The sequence below is a fragment of the Dasypus novemcinctus genome, chromosome 1 (genome assembly GCF_030445035.2).
Source record: "Dasypus novemcinctus isolate mDasNov1 chromosome 1, mDasNov1.1.hap2, whole genome shotgun sequence".
Lineage (NCBI taxonomy): Eukaryota > Metazoa > Chordata > Mammalia > Cingulata > Dasypodidae > Dasypus > Dasypus novemcinctus.
In genome coordinates, this window is record NC_080673.1 from 5,287,657 (window position 1) to 5,313,241 (window position 25,585).

General features: G+C 44.0%; 1 protein-coding gene across 2 annotated transcripts in view; it reads right to left on the minus strand.

The window, feature by feature from the left end:
* WWC2 (WW and C2 domain containing 2) overlaps positions 1-25,585 on the minus strand; it is a 246,619-nt gene that overhangs the window by 33,026 nt on the left and 188,008 nt on the right. For both annotated transcript variants that reach the window (XM_058304421.2, XM_058304363.2), the window contains exons 12-20: positions 23,912-24,041; positions 23,324-23,404; positions 23,143-23,229; positions 19,461-19,653; positions 17,783-17,947; positions 7,728-7,849; positions 6,548-6,743; positions 5,148-5,312; positions 3,910-4,002 (exon numbers count right to left, since the gene is read on the minus strand). In XM_058304421.2, coding sequence (XP_058160404.1) covers positions 3,910-4,002; positions 5,148-5,312; positions 6,548-6,743; positions 7,728-7,849; positions 17,783-17,947; positions 19,461-19,653; positions 23,143-23,229; positions 23,324-23,404; positions 23,912-24,041 — 1,232 coding nt within the window. The remainder of the gene's footprint in view (positions 1-3,909; positions 4,003-5,147; positions 5,313-6,547; positions 6,744-7,727; positions 7,850-17,782; positions 17,948-19,460; positions 19,654-23,142; positions 23,230-23,323; positions 23,405-23,911; positions 24,042-25,585) is intronic.

Sequence of the window (25,585 nt, forward strand, 5' to 3'; positions counted from 1 at the left end):
AGGCCCCATTATGTGAGCCCCACCTCCCCCACTAGGGCTCCATCATCTGAGCCCCACCTGCCCCACTAGGGCCCCATTATCTGAGCCCCACCTCCCCACTGCCGCCCCATTATCTGAGCCCCACCTCCCCCACTAGGGCCCCATCATCTGAGCCCCACCTGCCCCACTAGGGCCCCATCATCTGAGCCCCACCTCCCCCACTAGGGCTCCATCATCTGAGCCCCACCTCCCCCACTAGGGCCCCATTGTCTGAGCCCCACCTCCCCCACTAGGGCTCCATCATCTGAGCCCCACCTCCCCCACTAGGGCCCCATTATCTGAGCCCCACCTGCCCCACTAGGGCCCCGTTATCTGAGCCCCACCTCCCCCACTAGGGCCCCATTATCTGAGCCCCACCTGCCCCACTAAGGCCCCATTATGTGAGCCCCACCTCCCCCACTAGGGCTCCATCATCTGAGCCCCACCTGCCCCACTAGGGCTCCATCATCTGAGCCCCACCTCCCCCACTAAGGCCCCATTATCTGAGCCCCACCTCCCCCACTAAGGCCCCATTATCTGAGCCCCACCTCCCCCACTAGGGCTCCATCATCTGAGCCCCACCTCCCCCACTAGGGCCCCATTATGTGAGCCCCACCTCCCCCACTAAGGCCCCATTATCTGAGCCCCACCTCCCCCACTAGGGCCCCATTATCTGAGCCCCACCTCCCCCACTAAGGCCCCGTTATCTGAGCCCCACCTCCCCACTAAGGCCCCATTATCTGAGCCCCACCTCCCCCACTAGGGCCCCGTTATCTGAGCCCCACCTGCCCCACTAGGGCCCCATTATCTGAGCCCCACCTGCCCCACTAGGGCCCCATTATCTGAGCCCCACCTCCCCACTAGGGCCCCATTATCTGAGCCCCACCTCCCCCACTAGGGCCCCATTATCTGAGCCCCACCTCCCCCACTAAGGCCCCATTATCTGAGCCCCACCTCCCCCACTAGGGCCCCATTATCTGAGCCCCACCTCCCCCACTAAGGCCCCATCATCTGAGCCCCACCTCCCCCACTAGGGCCCCATTATCTGAGCCCCACCTCCCCCACTAGGGCCCCATTATCTGAGCCCCACCTCCCCCACTGAATCATAGCTGCTCTTCCTGTCACCAGGTGCATCCGCTCATCAAGAAGTAACTACTGAGATGCAGGGATCAATGCCTGCTGGCAGTTTGCAGACAAAGTACTGAAAAGACCTGACCTCTGACCTTGAGGACTTCACAACCAGAGAACGGAGGGAGAGAGTAAGTAAGGGTGAGCCGTGGAGGAGCACCTGTAAGTGCCGCAAAATGGGGGCATTTTCAGGGGTTGGCGCTGTCCTGCGTGGTGCTGCAGGGACAGTTACTGGACATTGTGTGTCCTCCCAGGGCCCCCTGGGTGGACTGGGGGAGAGTGTGGGCTATGGTGTGGACCACTGACCATGAGGTGCAGGGTGCTCAGAGATGTACTCACCAAGTGCATGAATGTCTCATGATGATGGAGGAGGTTGTCGTTATGGGGGGAGGAGTGGGGGGAGGGGTTGGGGGGGTATATGAGGACCTCATTTTTTTAAATGTAACATTAAAAAAATAAAGACAAAAAACAAAAATGTCAGGGAAAGGAGAGACCGTTCCCGGGCCAGGTCAGGCTCACCTGAGGAAGGGAATGTGGAGTAGGCTGGGTAAGAGTGCTTAAGCAGAGAGGAACGGGGGGCATTGCTTGCCGGGACTCCTGGCAGAGAGTGTGGACAATAAGAGACCCTAACAAGCACGAGCACTGTCTGATGCGGTGAAAGAGGGACTCATCGTGACAGGTGCTCTGGTTTGAAGATGAGGAACAGTGAGGGTGCCCACGACAGACGGGAAAGGACCTCCCGTCACATCCCTAGCCCGGGGTGGCAGCGCCTTCACCATCTCCTCCTCCTGCTCTTCCTCCTCCTTACCAACATACTGAACGTCCACTGACAACTTAGGTGCCAAGCTTCTGGAACGTTCTTCGTATTAGGCTCCCTTTATGCTACCTCTGACCTTTCAACAAATTCATTACACAGTAAAAGATACACACGCTCTTTGATTGCATTATTCATGTTTCAGAATCAGAAATCCTTCCTAGCTGTCTCGCACATGGAGTGTCCCTAAAGCCTCCAATATGCACTGACGTGCTGGAAAATGCTTAAGGACCGGCTTTCCAGGGGGAAAGCACTGATTTGTAGGGTTGTCCAACCTCTTACTGACTTTGCAGGTGCTTTGTTCTCTTACGCCTCTACACCCTTTTCATGTTATAATTCCTAAATCAGAACACCATTTCCTACTCATTTCTACCAAACAATAGCTGCCTACTTTAAAATCCATTTAAAAATCATGTCTTATATGTTTCAGGATTAATCTCACCTTACTCCTGTGTTCTGCTAACTAAGTTTATCAGTAACCCATCTGTTTTTCAGTTCCATTCAATTCACAAACACTTTTGGGTTAAAACTTCTCTGAAGAATCCTACCCCCCTCTAAAAGCATATGCTATTTAAGAAGGCTGAAGTTTCCCACATACAAGGTCCCGGGTTCAATCCCTGGACCCAGTACCTAAAAAAGCAACAAACAAACCAAACAAAGAAGGCTGGAGACTTCTAAAGGGGCTAAGAAGAGTTAGGGACACGCGGTGTGGTCACCTAGAAAGATCACTTACTGTAGAACACCTCAAATTTCCTGAGAATGCTGAATACTAAATAAATGCCAGCATATACACCTTTAGAAAAAAAGAAATACGTTTTTATTACCTTCAAATTAACGAGGAAGTTGAGCCAGCGGGACCAACGTTGCCTCGTCATGCATCTAGTATTCTGCACACAGCTGCGTTCGACCCGAGCCACTGGTGAAGATGCCCCTTCTGACTGACCTTTCCAGCCTCCCCTGCCAGTCTTCCCACAGTGCCAGAGCCTGGGCTGAGCCTGGTCACTCCTTAGCCCCTGCACGTGCTTTTCTGCCCGTGCCTTTCTATGCCATTCCCACACGGCCCCGGCATCCTCTCCACTCCAAAGAGCTACTGTTTTCTTCTGAAATTTTATCCAGGCGTCAGGCCACAGACCTTGTCCGTGGAGCGCTCCTTGGCAATCCCAACTAGATGAGTGCATTCTCCTCTTTTAACCCACCACCCTTTTAACAGTCCTACGAGGGACTCTGGATCCCTCCTCTAGACTGTACACCCTGGAAAACAAAGTATCATCCAGAGTTTAGCACGTAGTGCTGGGACCTTGGCAAACAGCACATTTTAAGCAAATAACTTTCCATTAGTGATTCAGCTATTGGAAAGTAAACAGGAATTTTTAACTACTTAACAGTTCAACTTTTTTAATTATTTAAGTATATTCTTAGACTTGGCCCTTAAATCACAATTGGAGACCTAAGGTGTCGAGGAAAACTTTACCCAATCTGTCCCTCCCACTTTAATTGTAATCTCCTAAAAGTTCCCATTTATTCACCTCAAGCAAGTACTAAAACTGTGTGTGGTACTCCTTGACCAGACTGGCTGCTCCCTCAGAGCAGGTACTGGGCTTTGCACTCACCCACAGTTACTCAGGAGCCAGCTTGACGCTGAGCTGGCAGCCTTCATCAGAAACAGTCGACCACTGTCTAACACGCTGAGGGGTCCTGCAAGCCCTTTCTTTGTGGATACTAAAAACTAAAATTCCAGCCTAATTACTACAGTTTCCAAACCAGTATGAATGACGGTCTTCAAGCACATTCTCTCCTCCATCTCTACGGCTGACATAGCGTTTGCATCGCTCTGCACTTACAATGGCTTAATGCAACAGCATGGGAGCACCGAGCAGTGTGGCGTTTATACCTCATAGTTCATGATTCTCGACTGGTCTAGAGAGGGATGTTTCTAAGAGAATACATACCCTTTTGACTCTCAAACTGCGCCGCTCAGTGGAGTTTCGCACAAACAATGACTTTTTAGCCAGGGTTGAACTGTCGCTGTCACTCCGATTTAACTGGCAACAAAAGATTAAAAAAAAAAAAAAAAGAGTCACTGCATAACAGTATTAGCAGAAGCCTGGAACTAAGTTTATCGAGTAAAGCAGGTAGTGATAATGAGTTTATTTCTTAAAAAAGAAAACATTCATATACAACTAAGTTTTCCCTTTTTCTATGTTTTTCTTAAATAACTCAAATAACTGCTTTTTTAGGAGGTACCAGGGATTGAACTTGGGACCTCATACATGTGAAGCAGGTGCCCAACCATGAGCTCAACCGCTTCCCAATAACTGCCTTTTGATGGCAGTTTTATCTGAAGTCATGTATTAAGATGTATATGCATTCTTTAAATGATATTTCAAACCCTTTTCATTTCTGGCTATATGATATTTGCTTTTTTTAAAAAAGGTCTGCATAATGCACAGAGCTCCATGTCAGAGTTCAAACACAGTTTAGCTACCTAGAATTCTTTCAGCCCAAATGCCCGTGGCTCATTTCCTTACCTGGTTCAAGTCTTTGCCAAAACGTCACCTTCTCAGTGAAGCCTCTTCTGACCCCTGCTTAAACTTGCATATCTCATCCTCACCGTTTCTGATCCCCTTAACTCACACCTTTGTTCCCCACACCCTCGATACTTCACAGCGCATCCATTTGCTCATTACGGCCATTGCGCCAAGTTCCACCAGGGCAGTGTTCTCGGTCTCTGGTTCATAGACTGTGCATTAGGTGACTGCAGGGCATTAAAGAGATGACTTTTGATCTAAACCAGTTCACAATTTCCAGTTGAGCTGAACTAACATTGCTTGAAGCATATATGACATAGAGCAGAAATGTAAACGATATTATTTACCTCAAGCCACTTTAATTTTCTGCATATAGTCCAAATATATAGCAGGCAGATGCTTAAATTGCACTTATTTGCCAAACGAATTAAATAGCATTAGAAACAATGAGACAATAAATTTGGCAGGGGGAACCCAAAATATAAACACTAGGCATGTGATACTGTGTGTGTGTAATTTCTAGTCACTGGTATTTGTGGGCAGAGACTGAAGTTTCCAAGCGCACGGTCTACTGTCACTGCCGTGCCACTTCCCAGCGAGAGGAAGAGAAGCCAGTGCCTGCCCCTCCCGGCCCTCCCCGTGAGCACAGCGCGCCTTACCCTGCAGACGTACTGGTTCCGCTCGCCGGGAGAGAAGGTCTGTGAGCGTACTATCACGCTGCTCCTCACGAAAGGACGCTGCCGGGAGCCCAGGCCGCCGCGGTCCTTGGGGCGGACGGCCATGCTGCCGCCAGCTGCGTCCTCAGTGTTTGTCTCTTTATCCACCTGCAACACAAGGGACTTGTCAGGAGCTGACAGGTGTGTGCACGCTTACGCTCCCTGAAAGAAATATCTCATCTGACAATAGCATCTCATCTCGTATTATGGCCGTGCCTGAGAGGAAGGCTTCATACTATAGAATGTATGTATTTCTGATGGAAAATGGGGGAGAACGGTTTTCTACTGAATTCTAAGGAGGTTACCCAAATACAGGTGACACGCCCAACAGATGAGACCTAAAGATGAAAGTTTAGATTTAAGAGGGTAAATAGGAGTCTCTAAAGACTCCTATTTGGAATATTTCATCATTAAACATTATTCAACGTTCTGATTTTTTTTTTCAGAAGAAATGATAAAAAGTAATTAAATATAAGAAAATGAAAATATGCTAAAGAACTGTAGATTTGAATAGAATACATAATCACATATACATATCTAAATATATCACTAACATGAAGCTAAGTTTGGATTTCTATTGAATTTTTGGAAATGCTATAAAAAATAAAATTTAAGTTAAAAAACCACCTTAAAATACAAAACTGTACGCAAACACAGGCATCTATTTTTGATCTTATAGTTTAACTTGATGCCAGCCTTGTTCATGCTGGTTTGCTCCATAGTAAAGGGAAGTCCTCAATGACGGCGTAATATTATTTTCTCAGGAATAAAAAATTAAAATGTCCTAACCTCTATTTCCGACATCCCAAGTTTACCAGCATCCTCAGAGCTAGGAAACAACGCTCCCCCTTAGGAATGACTGCCTCAACGTGTTTCTCACTCAACTTGCAAAATTACCTGCTGTAACTCGGGTGGCACCTGTGGCTAAACCGAGGGATCTGCCACCTTCCAGAAGAGATTTCCATCAGTCCACCAGCTAACCAAAATGAACTTTAAATATTTACCTCATGTTTGAAATTTAACTTACATTTATAAAACAATACAATTAAGTAGTCATCTGGAGGTGTCAGGAAATTCATGCAATACTCTTAATAAATATTCATAGAACATTTATAGAGATCTAAAGTTGCATTATTTCTCCTCATATATCAAATGTAGGTGAGGAATTAATATTTTGGGCCCATTTGAAAATGTTAAAGCACTTAGAATACTGCATAGAGCCTACTCCTGCAAATGCCTTTCACTATCGGCTCTTGGCACAAAATTCTATAAGTTGTACTCAAAGAGATGAACAAACATTTCCTTAGTCTCTGTTTCAGAAGAATGCACCAGGAGAGGCCCACCAGGATGGGAATTCCAGCGGGCTGCTGACTTCCAAGGTCTTTGGCACAGTTGCTTTCTCTCCTTCTGTCCTCGTTGCCCTCAGGCACACTAGTGCAGGAACCGAAGTCTTCTGTACAGCTACCGCCCTCTGGCAAATTAACTTCAGCCTCTTTCTCAGTCCCAATTTCACCAGAGGCCTCTCTTAGCATTGTTAACCTAGGTAAAACAAAACAGAACCAAACACACGTTAGGTCAAGCGGGCATACTCCAGAGAAGTAAATACAGGCACTGTTATAATCACTCTCCTAGGTATTTATGTACACATAGATTTTTGTTCACTATAAAGCACATCTATACCTTTTACACCACTGTAGTAACTGTTCTTTCCAAATGTCCATGGCTGTGTTATTTATGATATACCTGTCACCCCGAACTTATAAATTTACACACATACACACACACACACAAATGCATGCTACATATGTATATGCATATATATATTAACGGTAGTCCAATCAAATGTAAATACAACTTAAGCAACTGTGTATACAAAATTAACACAAATGGTTTTACATATATACTTCAAAAACTGAAGCTGCCACTAAAATTTGATTTTGGAAATATTACAAACCAGGAAAGACAGCTCTGTACACATAGGTGACTCTGGCTGAAAGCTAGAATAACATTTCCCTCCCTTTTTAAAGGATTAGATAGGGATAAAGAGAAGAGAAGAGAAAGAAGAAAGAAGGCAAAAGTATTCAAAATGAATATTCAGAAGCTGTTTTCTAAATAATCTGCTTTGGCTTATCATAAGCCTAAATGGTACTGCTGAAAGTTTAAAGAAAAAGAATTGGTCTTTTTCATTTGTCTATGACTCTACAATAAACTACCATACCTTTCAAAACCAGTTTGGACTTGGGGGAAAAAAAACCACTTCAGAAAGCAGTGTTAAAAATTATTGAAGAAAGAACAGAGAATCTTGCTCCTGTGCCAACTCTGCCTACCAGCCTGCCTGTGGCCTCCTTCAACTCTCTAACGGCCAAGGGGACTTTGCCCAGCGACAAGGTCTGTGGGCTGCACTGCTTTCCGTGGTTCCAGAATAAGACAGGACCCTCCGAGTGTTTCTCTGAAAGTTTCTCATGAGAAACCAGACAGGGCCTCTCTGAGTTCTGCAGCGGCAAAAGGAGGCACGTGTGTTACCAGTCTCCGTCTGGGCCCCTCGGCGCGTCTTGCCCTGCTTCCTCCTGTTCCTCTTGGGCCAATTCTTGCTCCACGGCCAGAAGCTCAGCCGAGGTCCTCGCGAGTAAGGCCGACACGGCGTCCTGCAGAAGCAAAACGTGAAACAATTAACATCACGTGGCTTGAGAAGTTATGGAAAACGCATCAGATGGAGTCTTAAGCTTCTGGCTGTGAAAAAGCAGCTGAGAGAATTCTGTGGCTGAGACCAATTATAAAAGCTAAATAAAACAAAATGCAACGTAACAAACAAAACCTCAGCTGATTAAAGCAATGAAGAACGACAAAGGCAGTCAGGAGTAGAGGCCAAGGTCACAGAGAACCCAAGGGACATGCAAGCAGGGGAGGCAACGATCACCGTCAGTTCCAGCGGTGATGAACGCCAGCTCAACAGACAGCGGCTTCCCGGGACTTGTGGCAGTGCCACTTGGGTGGGAACACCAAAGCTAAGGTCAGGTCCAGCAAGGCAGACAGTAGGGGAGAGAAACCAGGCTGCACAGGAAGCCCAACAGCCAACGTGGTACTCTTCTTCAAGTGTGTGCCACCCCTAGGCGGGGCACGCGCAAGACAAGAGGAGGAGACACTACACAGAAAACACCTGCTACGAGGCTAAAACAGTGCTCTAGTATTTCCGTTGTGTCATGGTCCTGGGAGACAAAAATTGGAATTCAGGTCCTCTAGGTGACCCAGGTGATCTGCCCATATTGTAATTTTCCTGCCAGAATAATACTGAATCTTTTTCTGAAGGAAGCTACAACAAGAGCCACTGCAATTCTTCATACTTAAGTATCCAGCATTTCACTGGAAACAGGACTTAATGACCGAAAGATAAGAGAAGGTACAGGCAACAGACATGTCTGATCTATAAACTGGGCTTATTTAAAGAAGAAATTTAAATTTCACTGTGTTTGCAAAAATGGATGAAAAATTGGAAAATGTCACTGGTCTAAACAAAGAAAACCCAAATTGCTAAAAAATCACATAAAAGAGGGCAATCTTAGCAGTGAGAGATAAAAGATGCAATACGTTTTAAGGATTAACTGTGAGAATGACCTTCAACATCTCAACAAAATCAACAGAAACCAGAAGACAACAAGACGATATTTTTAATGTGGTAAAAGAAAATAACAGCCCAACTAGACTTTATGTCTAGCAAGAAGTGTAAAATTTTAAAGAAAAAGGAGAAAAGTATTAACTAAAGTGTTTCTATTAAGTCAGACACTATAATCTCCAGGGTAACTGCAAAATATAGAAGACTACATTACTCATGAGTTAACAGAGGGAGAAATGAAGTTTAAAAAAGTGAGAAACTGGGAAACGGACTTTGGCCCAGTGGTTAGGGCGTCCGTCTACCACATGGGAGGCCCGCGGTTCAAGCCCCGGGTCTCCTTGACCCGTGTGGAGCTGGCCCATGTGCAGTGCTGATGCGCGCAAGGAGTGCCGTGCCACACAGGGGTGTCCCCCGCGTAGGGGAGCCCCACGCGCAAGTAGTGCACCCATAAGGAGAGCCGCCCAGCGCGAAGGAGGGAGCAGCCTGCCGAGGAATGGCGCCGCCCACACTTCCCGTGCCGCTGACGACAACAGAAGCGGACAAAGAAACAAGACGCAGCAAAAAGACACAGAAAACAGACAACCGGGGGAGGGGAAGGGAATTAAATAAAATAAAAAAAATAAATCTTTAAAAAAAAAAAAAAAAAAAAAAAAAGTGAGAAACTTCGGGGTTCTGTCCTTGCACAGAAATTTTCACCAACCAGCGAGAACGGGTTTTTCTTGATGCTGCAGAAAACAGTAAAAGGACTGTGAGTACTGAATGTGACAGGGTGAGTACTGAATCAAGAAAAAGGGAAAGCGTGGGAGGGGTAGGGAGTGGGGCATATGGGAATCCCCTACATTTTTAATGTAACATTAATGTAAAAAGAAAGAAAAGAAAAGGCCACTGTAGCAGTTTGATATAGTTATGAATTCCAAAAATAGATACTGGATTATGTTTGTAATCTGGTCTGTACCTGGGCATGATTTAAGTTATGATTAGGGCTTGGATCGGGCCACGTCATTAAGGCGTTGAGGCCCCACCCACCAATGTGTGGGGACTCACAGATAAAAAACATGGCAAAGGACAGAATTAAGGGTTTTTGATATTGGAGTTTTGATGCTAGAGTTTGATGCTGAAGCCTTAAGCTGCAGCCCTGGGAAGTAAGTAAGCTCACAGAGGAAAGAGAAGCCAGCCCCAGGAAGAGAGGACCTGAGCCCAGGAAGAAGCAAGCCCTGGGAAGAGAGGCCCTGAGCCAGGAGAAGAACACAGAGGAACAGAGACAGCTCCTTAGACACGGGAGAAACCCCAGGGAGAGAGAGAGAACCATTCAGCGTGATGGTCTAGGCTGACCTTGTGGAGAGAGGTAAAGTATAGAGAGGTTCATAGTCTACAGCTGACTTTGTAGAGAAAACAGAGGACCTGATTTCAGAGAGAAGCAAGACCTGGGAAGGGAGGAACCCAGGAAGCCTGAACCCTGGCAGACATCAGCAGCCATCTTGCTCCAATACATGAAAATAGACTTTGGTGAGGGAAGTAAACTAGCTTTATGGCCTGGTATCTGTAAACTTCTACCCCAAATAAATACCCATTATAAAAACCAACCAAATTCTGGTATTTTGCATCAGCACCCCTTTGGCTGACAATACAGCCACTTAAAAGCAGTAGGGTATCGTGGCACCCTAGCTGGCCCTTCCCCCTCACTGGCCTGCTGCGGAGCCCACATTCCCAGGGTGGGTCCCAAGAGCCAGTTCTGGAAGGAGCAGAATAAGGCAAGACAAGAGGCAAGACCAGAAAGGCAAGGATGAGGGAGGACCATATGCTCTGCCCTAGAGCTGGTCTTCCCTAACTTCGCTGTGTGGATAAGCCCTGAAGGACAGCCTCCCACCCGTCAATTTGCAAATACTGGGAAAAGCTTTTCCTTTTTTGTTGCTGTTTAGCCCCTGCCATTCAAGGAAAATTCCGACACAATACAAGATAGATATAAGGTTAAGGAACAGAGAGCTGGAGAATCTAACTTCCAGCAATAACACATTAAAATATCAAATATCCAGGAATCAACAAAAGGTTATGAAACATACAAAGAAGCAGGAAGTGATGGCCCAGGCAAAGGACAGAGTTAAAGCACTAAAGACCTTCACAAAGGAAGACCAGACCTAGGACATATCAGACAAAGACTTTAAAAAATAGCCCTAAATATGCAAAAGACGGATAGGTGAACATGAACAAAAAGCTAAAGGGAATTAGAAAAATAGGTGAGCACAAAAAAAAATACTATGAGAGATGGAAATTATGAAAAGGAGCCAAACAGAGTTGAAGACCACAGTAACAGATGCTAAAAACTCCCCAGATAGATTAAACAGCAGATTGAAGCTGGCAGAAGAAAGAATCAGAGAACCTGAAGATATGACAATTGAAACAATCTGGTCTGAGGTGTACAAAGAAGAAAGAATGAAGAAAACAACATAGCATGAGGAAGCTGTGGGCAGCATACCAATATATGCACTGTGCGAATTCTAGAAGGAGGAGCAGAATGAAAGGGACAGAGAGACTATTCAAAGAAATGATGGCCGGAAACGCCCCAAGTTTAACAAAAGACATGAATACACATCCAAGATGCTCAGTGAACTCCAAACAGGATAAACCCAAATAGATCCACACCACACCATGTTATATTCAAATGTGAAATGCCAAAGGTAGAGAGGAAATTCTGAAAGCCACAAGAAAGAAGCAACGTGTCATGTACAACACAGCCCCACTAAGAAAAAACGCTGATTTCTCATGGGAACCCATAATGGCAAGGAGGCATGACAGTGCTAAAAATAAAAAAATTGGCACCCAAGAATTTTACTGAATATTCAGCAAAACTGTCTTTCAAGAGAGATTAAGACGTTCCCAGATAAACAAAAACTGAGGGAGCTTGTCATCATGGACTTGGCCCTACAAGAAATGCTAGGGAGAGTGAGACAAGTTAAAACATGAGGACAACAGACAAAGCTGCTTATTAAAGAAATAACATCTCCAGTGAAGGTAATGACGTGAGTAAATACAAATCTCAGTACAACTGTAATTTTGGTTGGTGACTCCACTTTTTATTTCCTACAGGATCTAAAAGGCAAATGTAGAAAACATAATGATAAATAAGTGGTTTTGGAGTCATAATAAATCAACATGCATAGGAATATAGTTTGTGTATGGTATTGAAGCTAATTTGGTATCAAAGTAAACAAGGTTGTTATAGATTTAGGATGTTAAATTGAAGCTCCATGGTAACTACAAAGAAAATGCAAGCTCAAAGAAAGAGAGATTAGAGGGCAGGGTGCCAGGGCTGGGGGCCAGGTGGAATGGGGGCGTTGCTGCACAATGGGCAGGGTTTCTAACTGAGGAGATGGGGCAGTTTCAGCAATAGAAGTTGTGAGAGTACCTCAATATTTTGAGTGTGATTAATTCCATTGGCTGCTAGGTTTGGAAGGAGCTGAGATGGGAAAGTTTATGTTGTATACATATTCCTACACACAAAAAAATACAACTAAGGAGATAATTACAATTAAATATAATACAGGGAAGTGGATGAGGCTCAAGCCACTGGGTTCCCGTCTACCATATGGGAGGTTCAGGGTTCGATTCCCGGGGCCTCCTGGTAAAGGCAAGCTGGCTGAGCGGAGAGCTGGCCCACATGGAGTGCTGGCCCATGCAGAGAGCTGGCCTGTGCAGGAGTGCTGGCCCAAGTGAAGAGCTGGTGCAGCAAGATGATGTGACTAAAAGAAACACAGAGGAGAGACAATAAGAGACGCAGCAGACCAAGGAGATGAGGTGGTGCAAGAGATGGAGCACCTCTCTCCCACTCTAAAAGGTCCCAGGATCGGTTCCCGGTGCCACCTAAAGAGAAGACAGGCAGACACAGAGGACTGCACAGCAAATGGACACAGAGAGCAGACAACAGGGTGTGTGTGTGTGTGTATGTGTGTAAATAAAGAAATAAATACATAAAATACATAATCCTGGATGGGATCTAGCAAGGGAGGAAGAAATGCTCAAAAGGACATTATTGGGACATATGAAAAATTTGGAATATAGGCTATAAGCTTATATTAATGTTAAATCTCTTTAACTATGCTTAAGATGGTTACATAAGTGAATAGTCTTGTTTACAAGAAATGTATATGGCAATATTAAATGTTCTAGGAGCAACATCTATACTAGCTACACTCAAGCAAACAATGATAGATAGATAGATGATAGATAGATAGATAGATAGATAGATAGATAGATAGATAGATAGAAGGGCACATCCGGCAAAAAGAATTGGTTGACCTAGGTATCTGAGAGGAGGGCGAGAACAGGAGCATGTTGGAGTCTATGGGGTTTGCATTATTTTTGTAACTGTACTGTAAGTCTGAAGGTATTTCAAAATAAAAAGTTAAAAAAAAACCTAACAGAACTAAAAGTAGAAATAGACTTATCTACAATCTTAAGTTGAACATTTAAAATTCCTTTCAACCAACAAAAACAAGCAAACTGAAAAATCAGTAGAGATACAGAAATTTTGAAAAACAAAATTAACAAACTTGACCTGGAAACTCAGAAATTACCTAACCAGTAATCAAAACCTCCCAGCAAAGAAAGGGCTAGGATCAGATGGCTTCACTGGTGAATTCTAACATTCAAAGAAGTAACATTACCTTTCTCAAATTCTTCAAAAATACAGAAGAGGAGAAACACTTCCTTTTTTTTTTTTTTTTTAAAGATTTGTTTATTTATTTAATCCCCGCCTCTCCCCCGGTTGTCTGTTCTCTGTGTCTATTTGCTGCCTCTTGTTTTCTTTGTCTGCTTCTGTTGTCATCAGCGGCATGGGAAGTGTGTGCGGTGTGCCATTCCTGGGCAGGCTGCACTTTCCTTCGCGCTGGGCGGCTCTCCTTACGGGTGCACTCCTTGCGCGTGGGGCTCCCCTACGCGGGGGACACCCCTGCGTGGGGCGGCACTCCTTGTGCGCATCAGCACTGCACATGGGCCAGCTCCACACGGGTCAAGGAGGCCGAGGGTTAGACGGATGCCCTAACCACTGGGCCAAGTCCGTTTCCCGAGAAACACTTCCTAACTCACTCTTCGAGGCCAGTATTATCCTGGTACCAGTGCCAGATAAAAGCAACACAAAAAAAGAAAATTGCTTTGCAATATTTTACTAGTAATGAGTTGGAGAATAATGTAATTTTAACTTGCTTTCTCCTAAGTATTTGCGTTTAAAACTTCTGTAGCTAAAGAAATAAGGAGTCAAAATCTTTCTATCTTTAAAAGAAAAGAAAAAAAAAAACCTCAGAAAACCAGGACTAGAAGGGAACTTCCCCAACATGATAAAGGGCATTTATGAATATCCCACAGAGAAGAAGGAAGACTCAAAGATGAAAGCTTTCTGTCAAAGATCAGAAACAAGACAAGGAGGACATCTACTCTCACTTCTACTGGAAGTGCTCGTAAGGACAAATAGGCAAAAGGAAAAAACAAAGAGGAAATAAAAGACATGTAATTGGAACAGAAGAGGTAAAACTATCTCTATTTGCAGAAGATATGATTTTATACCAATCCCTACCAAAAACCCCAGCTACCTTTTCTAGAAGAAATTTATAAGCCAATCCTAAAATCTATATGGAAATGCAAAGGACCCCAAATAGCCAGAAAATTTTTGAAAAAGTTAAAGTTGGAAGACTCACACTTCCTGGTTTCAAAACACACTACAAAGCTATGGGAAATTAAGATAATATTATAGTGCATAAGGACAGATACATAGATAAATAGAACAGAATTGAGAATTCACAAATAAACCCTTATATTAGTGGTAAACTGATCTTTGACAAGTGTACCAAGAAATTTCAAATGGGGACAGAAAAGTCTTTTCAATAAATGGTGCTGGGATAATTGCTTACCCACACAAAAAGAATGAATTTGGACCTTTTCTTTACATAACCTAAATGTAGGACAAAACAATAAATTTCTTAGAAAAAAGAGAGGAATGAATCTTGGGTTAAGGAAAGCCTTCGTAGATATGGCACCAACACATGCAATATAAGAACAAATAAATAAATTGGATTCCCACCAAAATTTAAAAGATTTATACTGCAAATGAAACCATCAAGAAAGTGAAAAGACAGTACACAGAATGAGAGAAAATATCTGTGAATCATTTATCTCTAAGGGACATATCCAAAATTTATAAAACTTAATAAAAAGATAATCCATTTAGTCTTGGACAAAGGATCTGTATAAATACTTATCAAAAAATATATAAGCAAATGGCCAGTTAAACCCATGAAAAACCACTCAACATCATTAGTCATTAGGAAAATGCAAATTAAAACCCAGTAAGATACCATTTCATATCCACTAGAATGGTTATAATCCAAAAGACACACAATAACAAGTCTTGGTGAGGATGTAGAGAAATTGGAACCTTCATATTCTACTTGAAAGGAAAATAAAATGGTGCGACCACTTTGGAAAACAGGCTGGCAGTTCCTCAAAAGTTAAAAATAGAGTTCCTGTATGTCTCAGAAATTTGTTACTAAGTACATATCCAAGAGAAATGAAAACATATGTCCATGTAAAAACTTGCTCATGGTATCATTATTCATAAGAGTAAAAAGTGGAAACAACCCAAATGCCCACTAGCTGATGAATGGATGTGGTATATACAGACAATAGAATATTATATGGCCATACAAGAAATGGGTACTGATCCATATTAGTACAACATTTACAAACTTGAAAACATGCAAGTGATATAAGGTGGTCACAAAAGAACACATATTGTATGGGTCCATTCATGTGAAATGTCCAGACTAAGCTAATTTATAGAGGTGGAAGAGTAGTGGTTGCCTGGAAAGGTGGGATGGAGAGGTTGTTGAGGAGAATGGGGCATGACTCCTAAGGAGTACAGGGCTTCTTTTTGGAATAATAAAAATGTACTAAAATTGATTGTGGTAGTGGTTGCAGAAATTCATGAATATACAAAAAAAATTACTGAACTGTGCACTTCAGGTGAATTGTATGGTATCTGAATTATGTAACAATAAAACTGTTAAAATATCTTACCTATCCCTATGACTATGAAATTGTATTTTACTGTCTTGTGTGCTTTACTATCTACCATAGACGTGGGCATGTAACATCAGCTCTACTGACATGTCTGTTTCCCTTCCAAACCTTACCAGAATGCCCAGTAGAGTTTCTTGCACATAGCAGATGATCAGCAAAGCACTGCTGCTTAATTATCTGACTTTTGCTTAAACTCTTTCTTCACAGAAAATCTAAAATAAACTCAGTAATAAAGACTGTAATTGTCAGATCAGTGATGAATGGCCTCATAAAATATCCCTCTGTAAATTTCTTGAGGTATTAAAATATGACTGTTACAACAAACTTTTTGACAGAGAATAATTGTGGAAATGTTACAAATGTAAAACTAAGACATGCAACTGGAAAAAGACCTTGACTAAAAGGGGGAGAGGTAAAGACAAATGGGTCTGTATGGCTCGGAGACTTCAAAGTGAGCTGGGAGGTCATTCCAGAGGTTAGGCTTAAGCGCAGCTCGGCAGGATCCCTTTGACTGCCAAAGTAGATACTACCCCAAATAGCAGGGCTCCTGAGGGCTCTGGAGACACCCAGACTCTATAGTCAGGGCAGATAGCTCAGGAGTCTGGTGCCTTGCCAGTGGGCCCTACTTTGGAATTTATGCTCCCCGGGGTGACAGAGCTGGACTCAGTCATGGTTTCCCTACACATGGCTTCTGCCTCTTCTATTTGAACCTATAGTTAGTACTAGAGTTGATAGGTCTATGTCCAAGAGACTTAAATCTTTGGGCACTCCATGTGCCAGCTGGGCCCTGAATCTCAACAGAGTTGCAACATCTATTCTACAGTTTACTGGAACACCCAAGACAACTAACAAGGAGATGACGATGGACAACTAACAAGGAGATGACGATGGACAACTATCCCAAGGAACAGAGAGAGTCTGCAACTGCAGGCAATACAGTCCCATCCATCTGCCCCCTGGGATCACAGCCCCCTCTCTATTAGAGGCGGAGTGCACATCACCATCCCAGAATCCTCAGGATTGGGGAATGAACAATGAACGAGAGTAGACTTAGTGTTATTCTACTATAGACTTACTGTGATTCTAGCAATGGAAGAACTATTATCGTTAATGTGGGGGCAGCGGCCACTGGAATCTGAGGGGAGGGAGAGGACAAATAGGTGTAATATGGAGGCATTTTCAGGAAATTGTCCCGAATGACATTGCAATGACAGATATAGGCCATTATGTATCTTGTCATAATTTACAAAATTGTGCAGGAGAGAATGTAAGTTACAATGTAAACTATAATCCACACTTAGTGGCAATGCTCCAAAATCTGTTTATCAAATGTAAAAAATATAATACACTAATGAAGGATGTTGTTCATGTGGGAAAATGTGTGAGGGTTAGGGTGCGGGACATATGGAATCCCCCATATTTTTTATGTAACATTTATGTAATCTAAGTACCATTTAAAAAAAATTAAAAGGTACATTGTAAAAGAAAAAAAAAAAACCCAAAAACTAAGACATTGTTAATGCTTAATAATTTATAATTTACAAAATTTAAGAGTTCCAAATGTATAACCTGGCAATGGAAATATGTCAACACAATGTATGAAAATATAAATTTGAATCAAAAGCTTTTTCATGGTCACCTAAAACAATGAAGCTTTCATATTAATTTATTTTTATGGAAAGAAATATGAGCAGAAACCATACTTGAAAGAAAGTTGGAAATTATCTCTTTTCTTTTTTTTTCCATATGGGGAAGCTGGGGAGAAAGGAAAAGCAGTGAAGAGAGAAAAAGGAAGGACAGTGAATAAAGGGATATCAAGTAAAAACACACTGGTATCATAACATTCTGTTTCATTTTCTTTTATTCAATTTTAATGACTTTTTCTCTAATTTTGACTCACCAAATCTATAGAGTCTACTGATGGCTGGTTTGGTTGAAATATAAAATCCTCATTTTCTTCTTCATGCTTTTTACAAGGTATTTGCTTGGAAGGAAGCAAGTTATACCACAGAGTGAAAATCTCATTGGAAAATGGTAAATCTGCCAGGCTGATCTGAGTTCCAGCCTATGTGAAATGAAAGGAAAAAGAAAAAGAAAAAGAAGGGAGAAAATACTTTTTAATATAATTAAGATTATTGGTGAGCTTGTTTCAAGTTAAAAAGTAATATTTATGTTATATAAAGCATTGGTAGAACCTTTTTTAAAACCTAGAGATCCCTTATATTTTCAGGTCTGACTAAAAAGTAGTCCCGAATCTTAAAGCTAACCCTGGGATTATTTTGTGAGATACTATTTTGTCAATACCTATTATATTATTTAAGAAAAGACTAAGCATGCAACTATTTTGCAATTCTGGAATTATTTATAGACATAAAGTTAACAATTAGTAAGTATAAACCATGGTACTATTAAAGTCATAAGTGATTTGGTTATTACTCAAAAAGCCATTATCCATTGGAAAGCTTAAAAGGCTTTCATATTCTACCAAATCACATATAACTGTTAGTCAGAACCTAAAGTAAACTGTACCAACTTTTTAAAGGCTGTCAGTTGAGATACTTACTCATACATTTTCTTTGTGACAAATAGGACTATTCCAATTTTCATCTGTAGATTTTTCATTTTAGTTAGACAGATATCTAAAAGTATCTTCTATTTCATGGATTGTATGACTATTATTTTGTATATTCAACTTTCTTGGAACTCTGACACATATACCTATTACTTCTGACAACCCAACAGTTTCCTTTCTTTTCTTTTCCACCCTTTTAAACTTCATTCAAAATGGAACACAAGTGTTTTTGTGTTTCCTATTGGGCTGCAGAGAAAAGTTCTACTAGATAAACACAATAATGTTTGAACACATAGGCACTCTTATACATCGGAACACCTGTAACTTTACTGGTATGTAAAGGTTTCCTGGTTATTGTGTAAAATGGTGTTTTAAATTCATTATCATTATGCCTAAATTCCTTCTGCTTTAGTATTCACATACCATGTTACTCTAAACAGTAATATACAGGAGCTCTTAATACCATGGCAGGAGAAAGGCGGAGAATGAGTTGAAAGAAAGAGCTGTATACTTAGGGTTTACTTAATTTAAATCTGCAACAATGAGCTGCCTTTTTGCTATCTGGCTCCATCGTTCACAAGCGGGGTGACCCTGGGCACATCTTCTCTCTCAGCAGTTCTTTATGCAAGAGTGGGGGGTGACCACACCTTTTTCCTACGAGGAGTAAATGAGGTGAGGTGTACAAAGCCCTGAGCATAGTGCTCTGCACTGGAGTAATAAGCACACCTCGTAACAAAGGTAAAGTCCTGCTTCAGTCAAAGGAGAGAAATGGAAAAGAGCTTTCACAGAAAACCAGAATTTATTAGCCGATTTGAAAGGTCTAGAATAAGAGAATGAAGAAAGGAAATCACTACTAGAGAAAAAATGAGAACCATTGGCTGTATATCAAGGTATTGTGTAGTACTGTGGTCATTTCAGGGCTGGCAAAACAGCAACTATAAAATAAATTCTCAGAATATACAATTAACATGCATTACTGGGGAGCAGTGATTATGAAATACCCTACCAGGCATTCTTCCCTTCTGTTTCTACCGACAGAGCACAGGTCTACTCTCAGTGTCTTCTGTTGTAAGGCTGTGTGGGAAATGGCCACTCTGAATACGTCATTGAATAAAATGGATTCTGTGGCCGGATGGACCTTTGTTCGAAACAGACAGCTGACATCAGTTGAGGAGGGAAGTACTGCAACCCTAAAATAGCTGCAAAAAATGAGAGTAAGATGAACGTCATAGACACTTCAATTATGCTGAATTCACACTATCGTTTGAAATTAACCGCAGAAGAGAGAAACAGGAGTGAACGTGGAGCTCGTTATCGCCCGGAAAGCTCTGCTGCCTTCACGGATGAGAGCTCCGCCACAGAGAGCCTTGTTCTTCTCGGTGCTGGCTGGGACACGGAGCACACAGAGGGGGACCCCATGGCCGCGCCGCAGCCGAGGCCTGCCGGGGGCTGCCGCAAAGGCACAGGATTGGGGTAGACTTAACTTCCCACCTGGCCCAAATACAGACAACTCCAAAACCGTTATTCTGAGCCTGCGATGGCTGGAACACACCAGGCAGATACTGGTGACTTTATCCCTAAGAATCCTCAGCCTGACTATTAAACAGCAGATGCTGGCAATCATTTCCTAGGCATGGAACACACGATCCTACTGGAGAAAAAGGGTAAGTAGCATACTATTAAGAAAATTTAAAAAGAAAATAACAGTTCAAAAATACCATTGTCTAGAATCTCAGAAGTGTCAGATATGGCGAACTGTTTAAAAAGTCTTATGCTTGACAAAGTTCAGAAGAATTATAGAAAAACAGTAACTTCTAATACTACTTTCAAGTGGATTTTCTAAGCGCACATTATATGAGGACCACAATTCTTAGGAACAGCACGAAGTGTTTTCTTTTAAATCCCGGAACGAGAACACCCACTACATTTTCCCACCCCTTTCCAGGCTTGTCTAATGTATATGCTAAAGGGGGCCTTTCTCCAATTATAGAAACTGTACATTCAAATATGAACGGAGGAAAGCCATATTATTTGTGTATATCAAGATTAATTATGGCAATTCAACATGCAAAACCTAGTGGGCCTTGGGCCACTGCTGCTGATTTAAAGGTCTCACTCTCTCTGAGAGCTGTAGATTCAGTACCAGAAAGCCTTTTCTTTTCCTGCCTTTATTTAAAACCTATAAAGGAGAAGTTTATTAGAGAGTCGAAATGGAGGGAAGGACTTTTTTGTTTTGCCAGCTTTCAATTCACTCCGTCACCAATGGCCAAACAACTTAAGGGATCTAAAAAATGCTTCCACATGGGAGAAAAGGGAAAAAAAGCCTGATTTTAAATGGTTAAACGTGCTTTTCTTCTCATTATGCTGAGGGAGAGAGGGGACTCTTTCTAAAAGCTTCCCCCAAACTGGAAGCCAGCAAGCCATGGCAAACTCGCAGAAACGCTGTGGCTGCTGCCAACTCGCTGAACATAGCTTTGTTTATTGGAATTAATAAAAGTAAGACGTGAAGTTGGAGGTATTTTGTGGCTATTTCAAGGCCAGGTTGTCCTTTTTGGTAGTGTCATTATTTAGGTCAAGATTTTTAAAAATGGGTTTAAGAAACTGTTACCATCCGCCTCAGGAATGTTCAGACAGCGGGGTGAGTGACTGCGCCCCACCTGGCGGCAGGAGAGACTTCTGTGCGCCCGGGCTGAGCTGTGCCTCTAGAACAGGCTTCTTCGCCTTTTCCTTCCGCGGAGCCCTTTGCCAGTCAGGTGGAAACCACGGACTCCTTACTACTGCTACGTCCACACCACCCTGTGTATTTAACAAATACAGCACCCCTGCACCCACACGTCCCCGCAAGGGTAGCGTTCTTTTTGAAATCAGTTGACGCCCATGGACGCCCTGGTAAGAACCCCTGCCCTGCTAAGAAGGCTCCGGTAACGCCCTGGGGGGAGAGTGAGAATGCCTGCCACGGCCTGGTGGCCACAGTGCCCGGGAAGAGTGCCCCTACAGCGTGAGTTTAGAGACGCGCGTGTCCTCGGGGCGTGCCGCGCTTCCTCCAGGGCTGAGCTGGCTCTCGCCGTTCCCGATTCAAACCTGGCTGCCCTGCCTCCTCCCTGAACTGCCATGGAAATCTTTACAGAAAGGTTGCCAACATAATCCAATACATGGTGTGTTTATTGGTAGGGAGAAGCCGCAAATACTATTACCAAGCAGTCACCCCTGAATACTGCTGACTGGTATTTTTAATCAAAAGACCTGGAAAGCAAGCCCCCCACTACACTGTCTCTCTTTACTGGGCTCACTAGGATTTGTGGCTCCCCCCCTTCCACCCCACCCTGATCTCAGGAGCTCCTCTGCGGCCGCCTCCCCTCTTTGTTCTCCTCCAGCTTTGATTGTCACCAATAGTAATATATAGACATCTACTAGCTCTACTTTTATTGCCTATGAAATAATCTCCTTCTAGCATTTATTCCCCTCTGGATCCAGTTTCTTTTCTCTGACAATTCCAGAAATAATATGCTGTGAACTTAAAAGTAACCTGGAAAGAAAAAATCCAGAACTCTTACATTTATTTCATTAAAGGTACTTTCACTGAGGAATGCATTCCGTCAAAACAGAAAACATCGCGGGAGCAGATGTGGCTCGAGTGGTTGAGCGCCTGCTTCCCACATGGGAGGTCCCAGGTTCGATTCCCAGTGGCATCTCAAAACAAACAAACAAAAACAACTAACTCGGTGGAACTGATACGGTTTGAAGGTTGGGTGGTTGAATGCCAACTTCCCACATACGAGGTCCTGGGTTTATTCCCTTATCCCCTTATCCCCTGGGACCTCAAAAAACAAACAAACAAAAAAACCCAACAACACACCCATCGGCTGCGTACAGTCTTGGGATCATCCCTGAATATCTCTATTTTTTTTATTTCAAAGCCCTTCTACTACCATATTCAATGTCTACCAATAACCACCTCTTAAAGCAAGTATAAATGCAGGGGGTACATGTAAGTTCTACTCCTGTCAGAGGTGCTAAGTTGAAAACTGGCTTCTTTCTACCACTTTCTAGCCGTGAGCCTTAAAACAAAGCACTGAGACTGACTCTAGAAGGAACAAGGGTAGCTAGTAAAAATCTCTAGAAACATTTGTTAGGAAACAAATAGTCCCTATACAGTGGACTGTGAAGCATTTGTTGTGATTCTGGAGTTGATGAAATAAGATAACTAAATATCCAAGAAATTAAAGTATACTATAATTACCTTGGAACAGGGAAGCAAATACTTGATAATGTAAACATATTCTTTAGAGGTAGATGACTGACTGACAATGTATTGATAAATAAAACTTAATCACTACATTTTCATGTAAAAAGTCCAGAAAATTCCCCCACGACAAAAATAGTGATAATCAGGCAATAACAAAATTTCTAAGTATCCTTCTAACAGTCAGGCCTCAGCACAGTATAATACAGACTTTCTGGTTGAAAAAGGAGACAGTCTTGATTCCCCTTACGAAGGAGTCCACCGACTAGGCTCAAAACCTCAGTACGCATGCTTACGTTTTCCTTCTCTTCCACTTTCTCTATTGTCAACTTAGATATCATCAGTCCTGCGATGTGTTTTCCATACCTTGCTTGATTAAAATGTAAAACTATGTCACATGGAAAATTCTATGCGCCTCAACTTGTCGCTCAAAGACTCCACTTACATTTTGAAAGTATGAGGTACCAAGCAGGCGTGGAGGTTCCGGAGCTGTGCCATCACCACCATGAAGCTTGAACTTCTTGCATCGTATCTGTCAAGAGAAGCCGCGTGAGCTCAGGACGGCCACGGGCCTTCCCACAGGGCCCGGTCCTCCCCGCAGGCCCCTCCGCAGGCAAGGCCCTCACCTGAGGCCTATCTGCACCTGCGCGGTCTCGGCCGCGGCCACGTCGTCTTCGCTGTACGGGACGTCTTCCATTTCGCTGGGCCTAGGGCAGGCAGGAGAGAAGAGTGCTCAGGCCACTGGGCCGTGGTCCAGCGCCCACCTCGGGATTTCCACTGACGCCTGAGCGGGCCTGCGGCGCCCGGGGGAAGCGCGCTCTCTCGGGGGCCTGCCTCGGCCTTCAGGGGCGGCCTGCCTCTGACTCGGAGCCTCAGGACAAGGCCCCGCCCGACGGCCGGCCTAGGCCTCCAGAGATGCAGAGGGGGGGGGGGCGCTCCACGTGCCAAGCAGGCGCCGGCCGCCACCCTGACGCTCCCGTTCAGAGCAAGTTCTCGACCGCAGAGACAGTCAGCCCTGTTTGCACTGACCTGTCCGTTTACTGTTGCCTTGGTGGGTGGGATGTTTGAGTTTTCAGGCACAGCTTTTCTTCAATGGCTTAAAGCCTTTACCCGTCCAAAGAGTGACTGAGGGGCGTGCACCTGCCACCCGAGAACGTGGGTGCGTGGCTGTGAGGACGCGTGGTGGCTAAGGGGCAGCACTGCTGAACACTTACTGTTTCACGAAAGCTTCGTACACGCCGCTGTCTCCCGCCACCGACTCGTCAGACACAGCAGCAGACACGCAAGCTGTTTTCTCCCCAAGCAAGCGGCTTGCTCTTCTTCTTGGTGAAGTTTTCTCCACATCTAAGGAGGAGAGAGTGGTATCACTAATGAGGATTTCTTCACGGGAAAGGTTAAAAAGTATAAAATACACACACTGCTTGGGTATGAGAAATCCAGAATAAAATGGTCCTCTGAGAATCAGGGACCTTCCTATTCGCACCGACAGTGGAGATGATTCGGGGCTTGTGACTTACAAGATTCCTGGGACACCATGATTTCAGTCACTACGTGAGTGAGAACGTGTCTTTTTTTTTAATCATGAAGTATTTTTAGGAAAGGATGACTCGCACAAATCCCCACTGTCCCCTTGCTTCTCTTGTAAGCAATCGCTGCAGTTACCGTGCACTGGGGGGTAAGAAACTATCTGCCTCCCTCAAGTATTAGTGATATTTCTGGCATAGCTTTGAGCAACTCGAGAGCAAGAAAGGTTTCCATCTCTTTTGCGCTCCCCTTCTCTCCATATGCTGCATTCTACATCTCCTGTGTTACTACTCTAATAGAAATTTTTAAATAAATTGTCTTTGACTTAGAAGAACTCCTCACCAGCTAATACCATTAAAAATGTTCTGTGCTACTGAATCTTCAGCACAAACTCCCACTTAACTTTTATCTCTAACTCATATTCATACCCCAGTGTCCTGCAGCGAACAAGGAGCATTCGCTTCAAGCTGTGTTCCTACTGGAATAAGCTGCAAGCCCAGAGAGTTCTGTCAAGCAAGGGGGTCGGTGCTGGTATGCATTTCGCCCCCCTTCTGAGTCGTGACTTCACATATTCTTAAGATGTTCTGGTTTTAAGGCTTCAGCTTGCAGGGCTGATGGCTGCATTTCCCCTTTTATTTCTGGCGGGAGGTAGGGGCTTTCCTTGACGATCAAGTGCCTTCTCTCCACTCCCCCCCGTGAGGGCGAGGGTGATGACTCGACTTACTGATGACCCCGGGAGCAACCACAGCAGCCTGAAGCTGGCTTCGACGGTGACAGCGGCGGCTGTGGAAGGACCGCGCAGCTCTTCCAGCGTGGCTCCTGTCCTCCTGCAGGGACCGCGCTGAGGGCCACGTCCACACAGCAGGAACCCGCGTCACCCGCAAGCCCTGGAGCACCGAGCGGGGAGCAGGGGCGCGAGCGGGAGCCGCCTGCACCCACGTGAAGGTCAGACATCCCACCAGAGACGGCGCGGCGGCGACCTATGAGAATTTCACCCGCACGGGTGCGTGTGTGCTTTCTGTTGTTTTCAGACCTGGAACGGAGTATCACCTGCAAGCCAAGCTCTCGGGTCTGTTTCCCTTAGTTTGGCTTGCTAACAGCAGCTTCCTAACGAATGGCGCGTTTTAGAAGTTCACACCTCCTTCCTGGGAACTTTATGAACACTGGTGCCCGGCACAGACTTGTCAGATGTGGCCGCAGCAAGGCAGTGACCGGGCAAAGTCCCTTGCACCCAGGGACCTCAGCGCCTTGTGATGGTCAGACAGGCCAAGGTGTCTCGGGAGAGTTTCTCACCGAGCCCTCCCTTTACTCCAGTTTCCGGCCTTACTGGCCCCTCTTAACTGAATGTTGTGAAGTGCTCACTA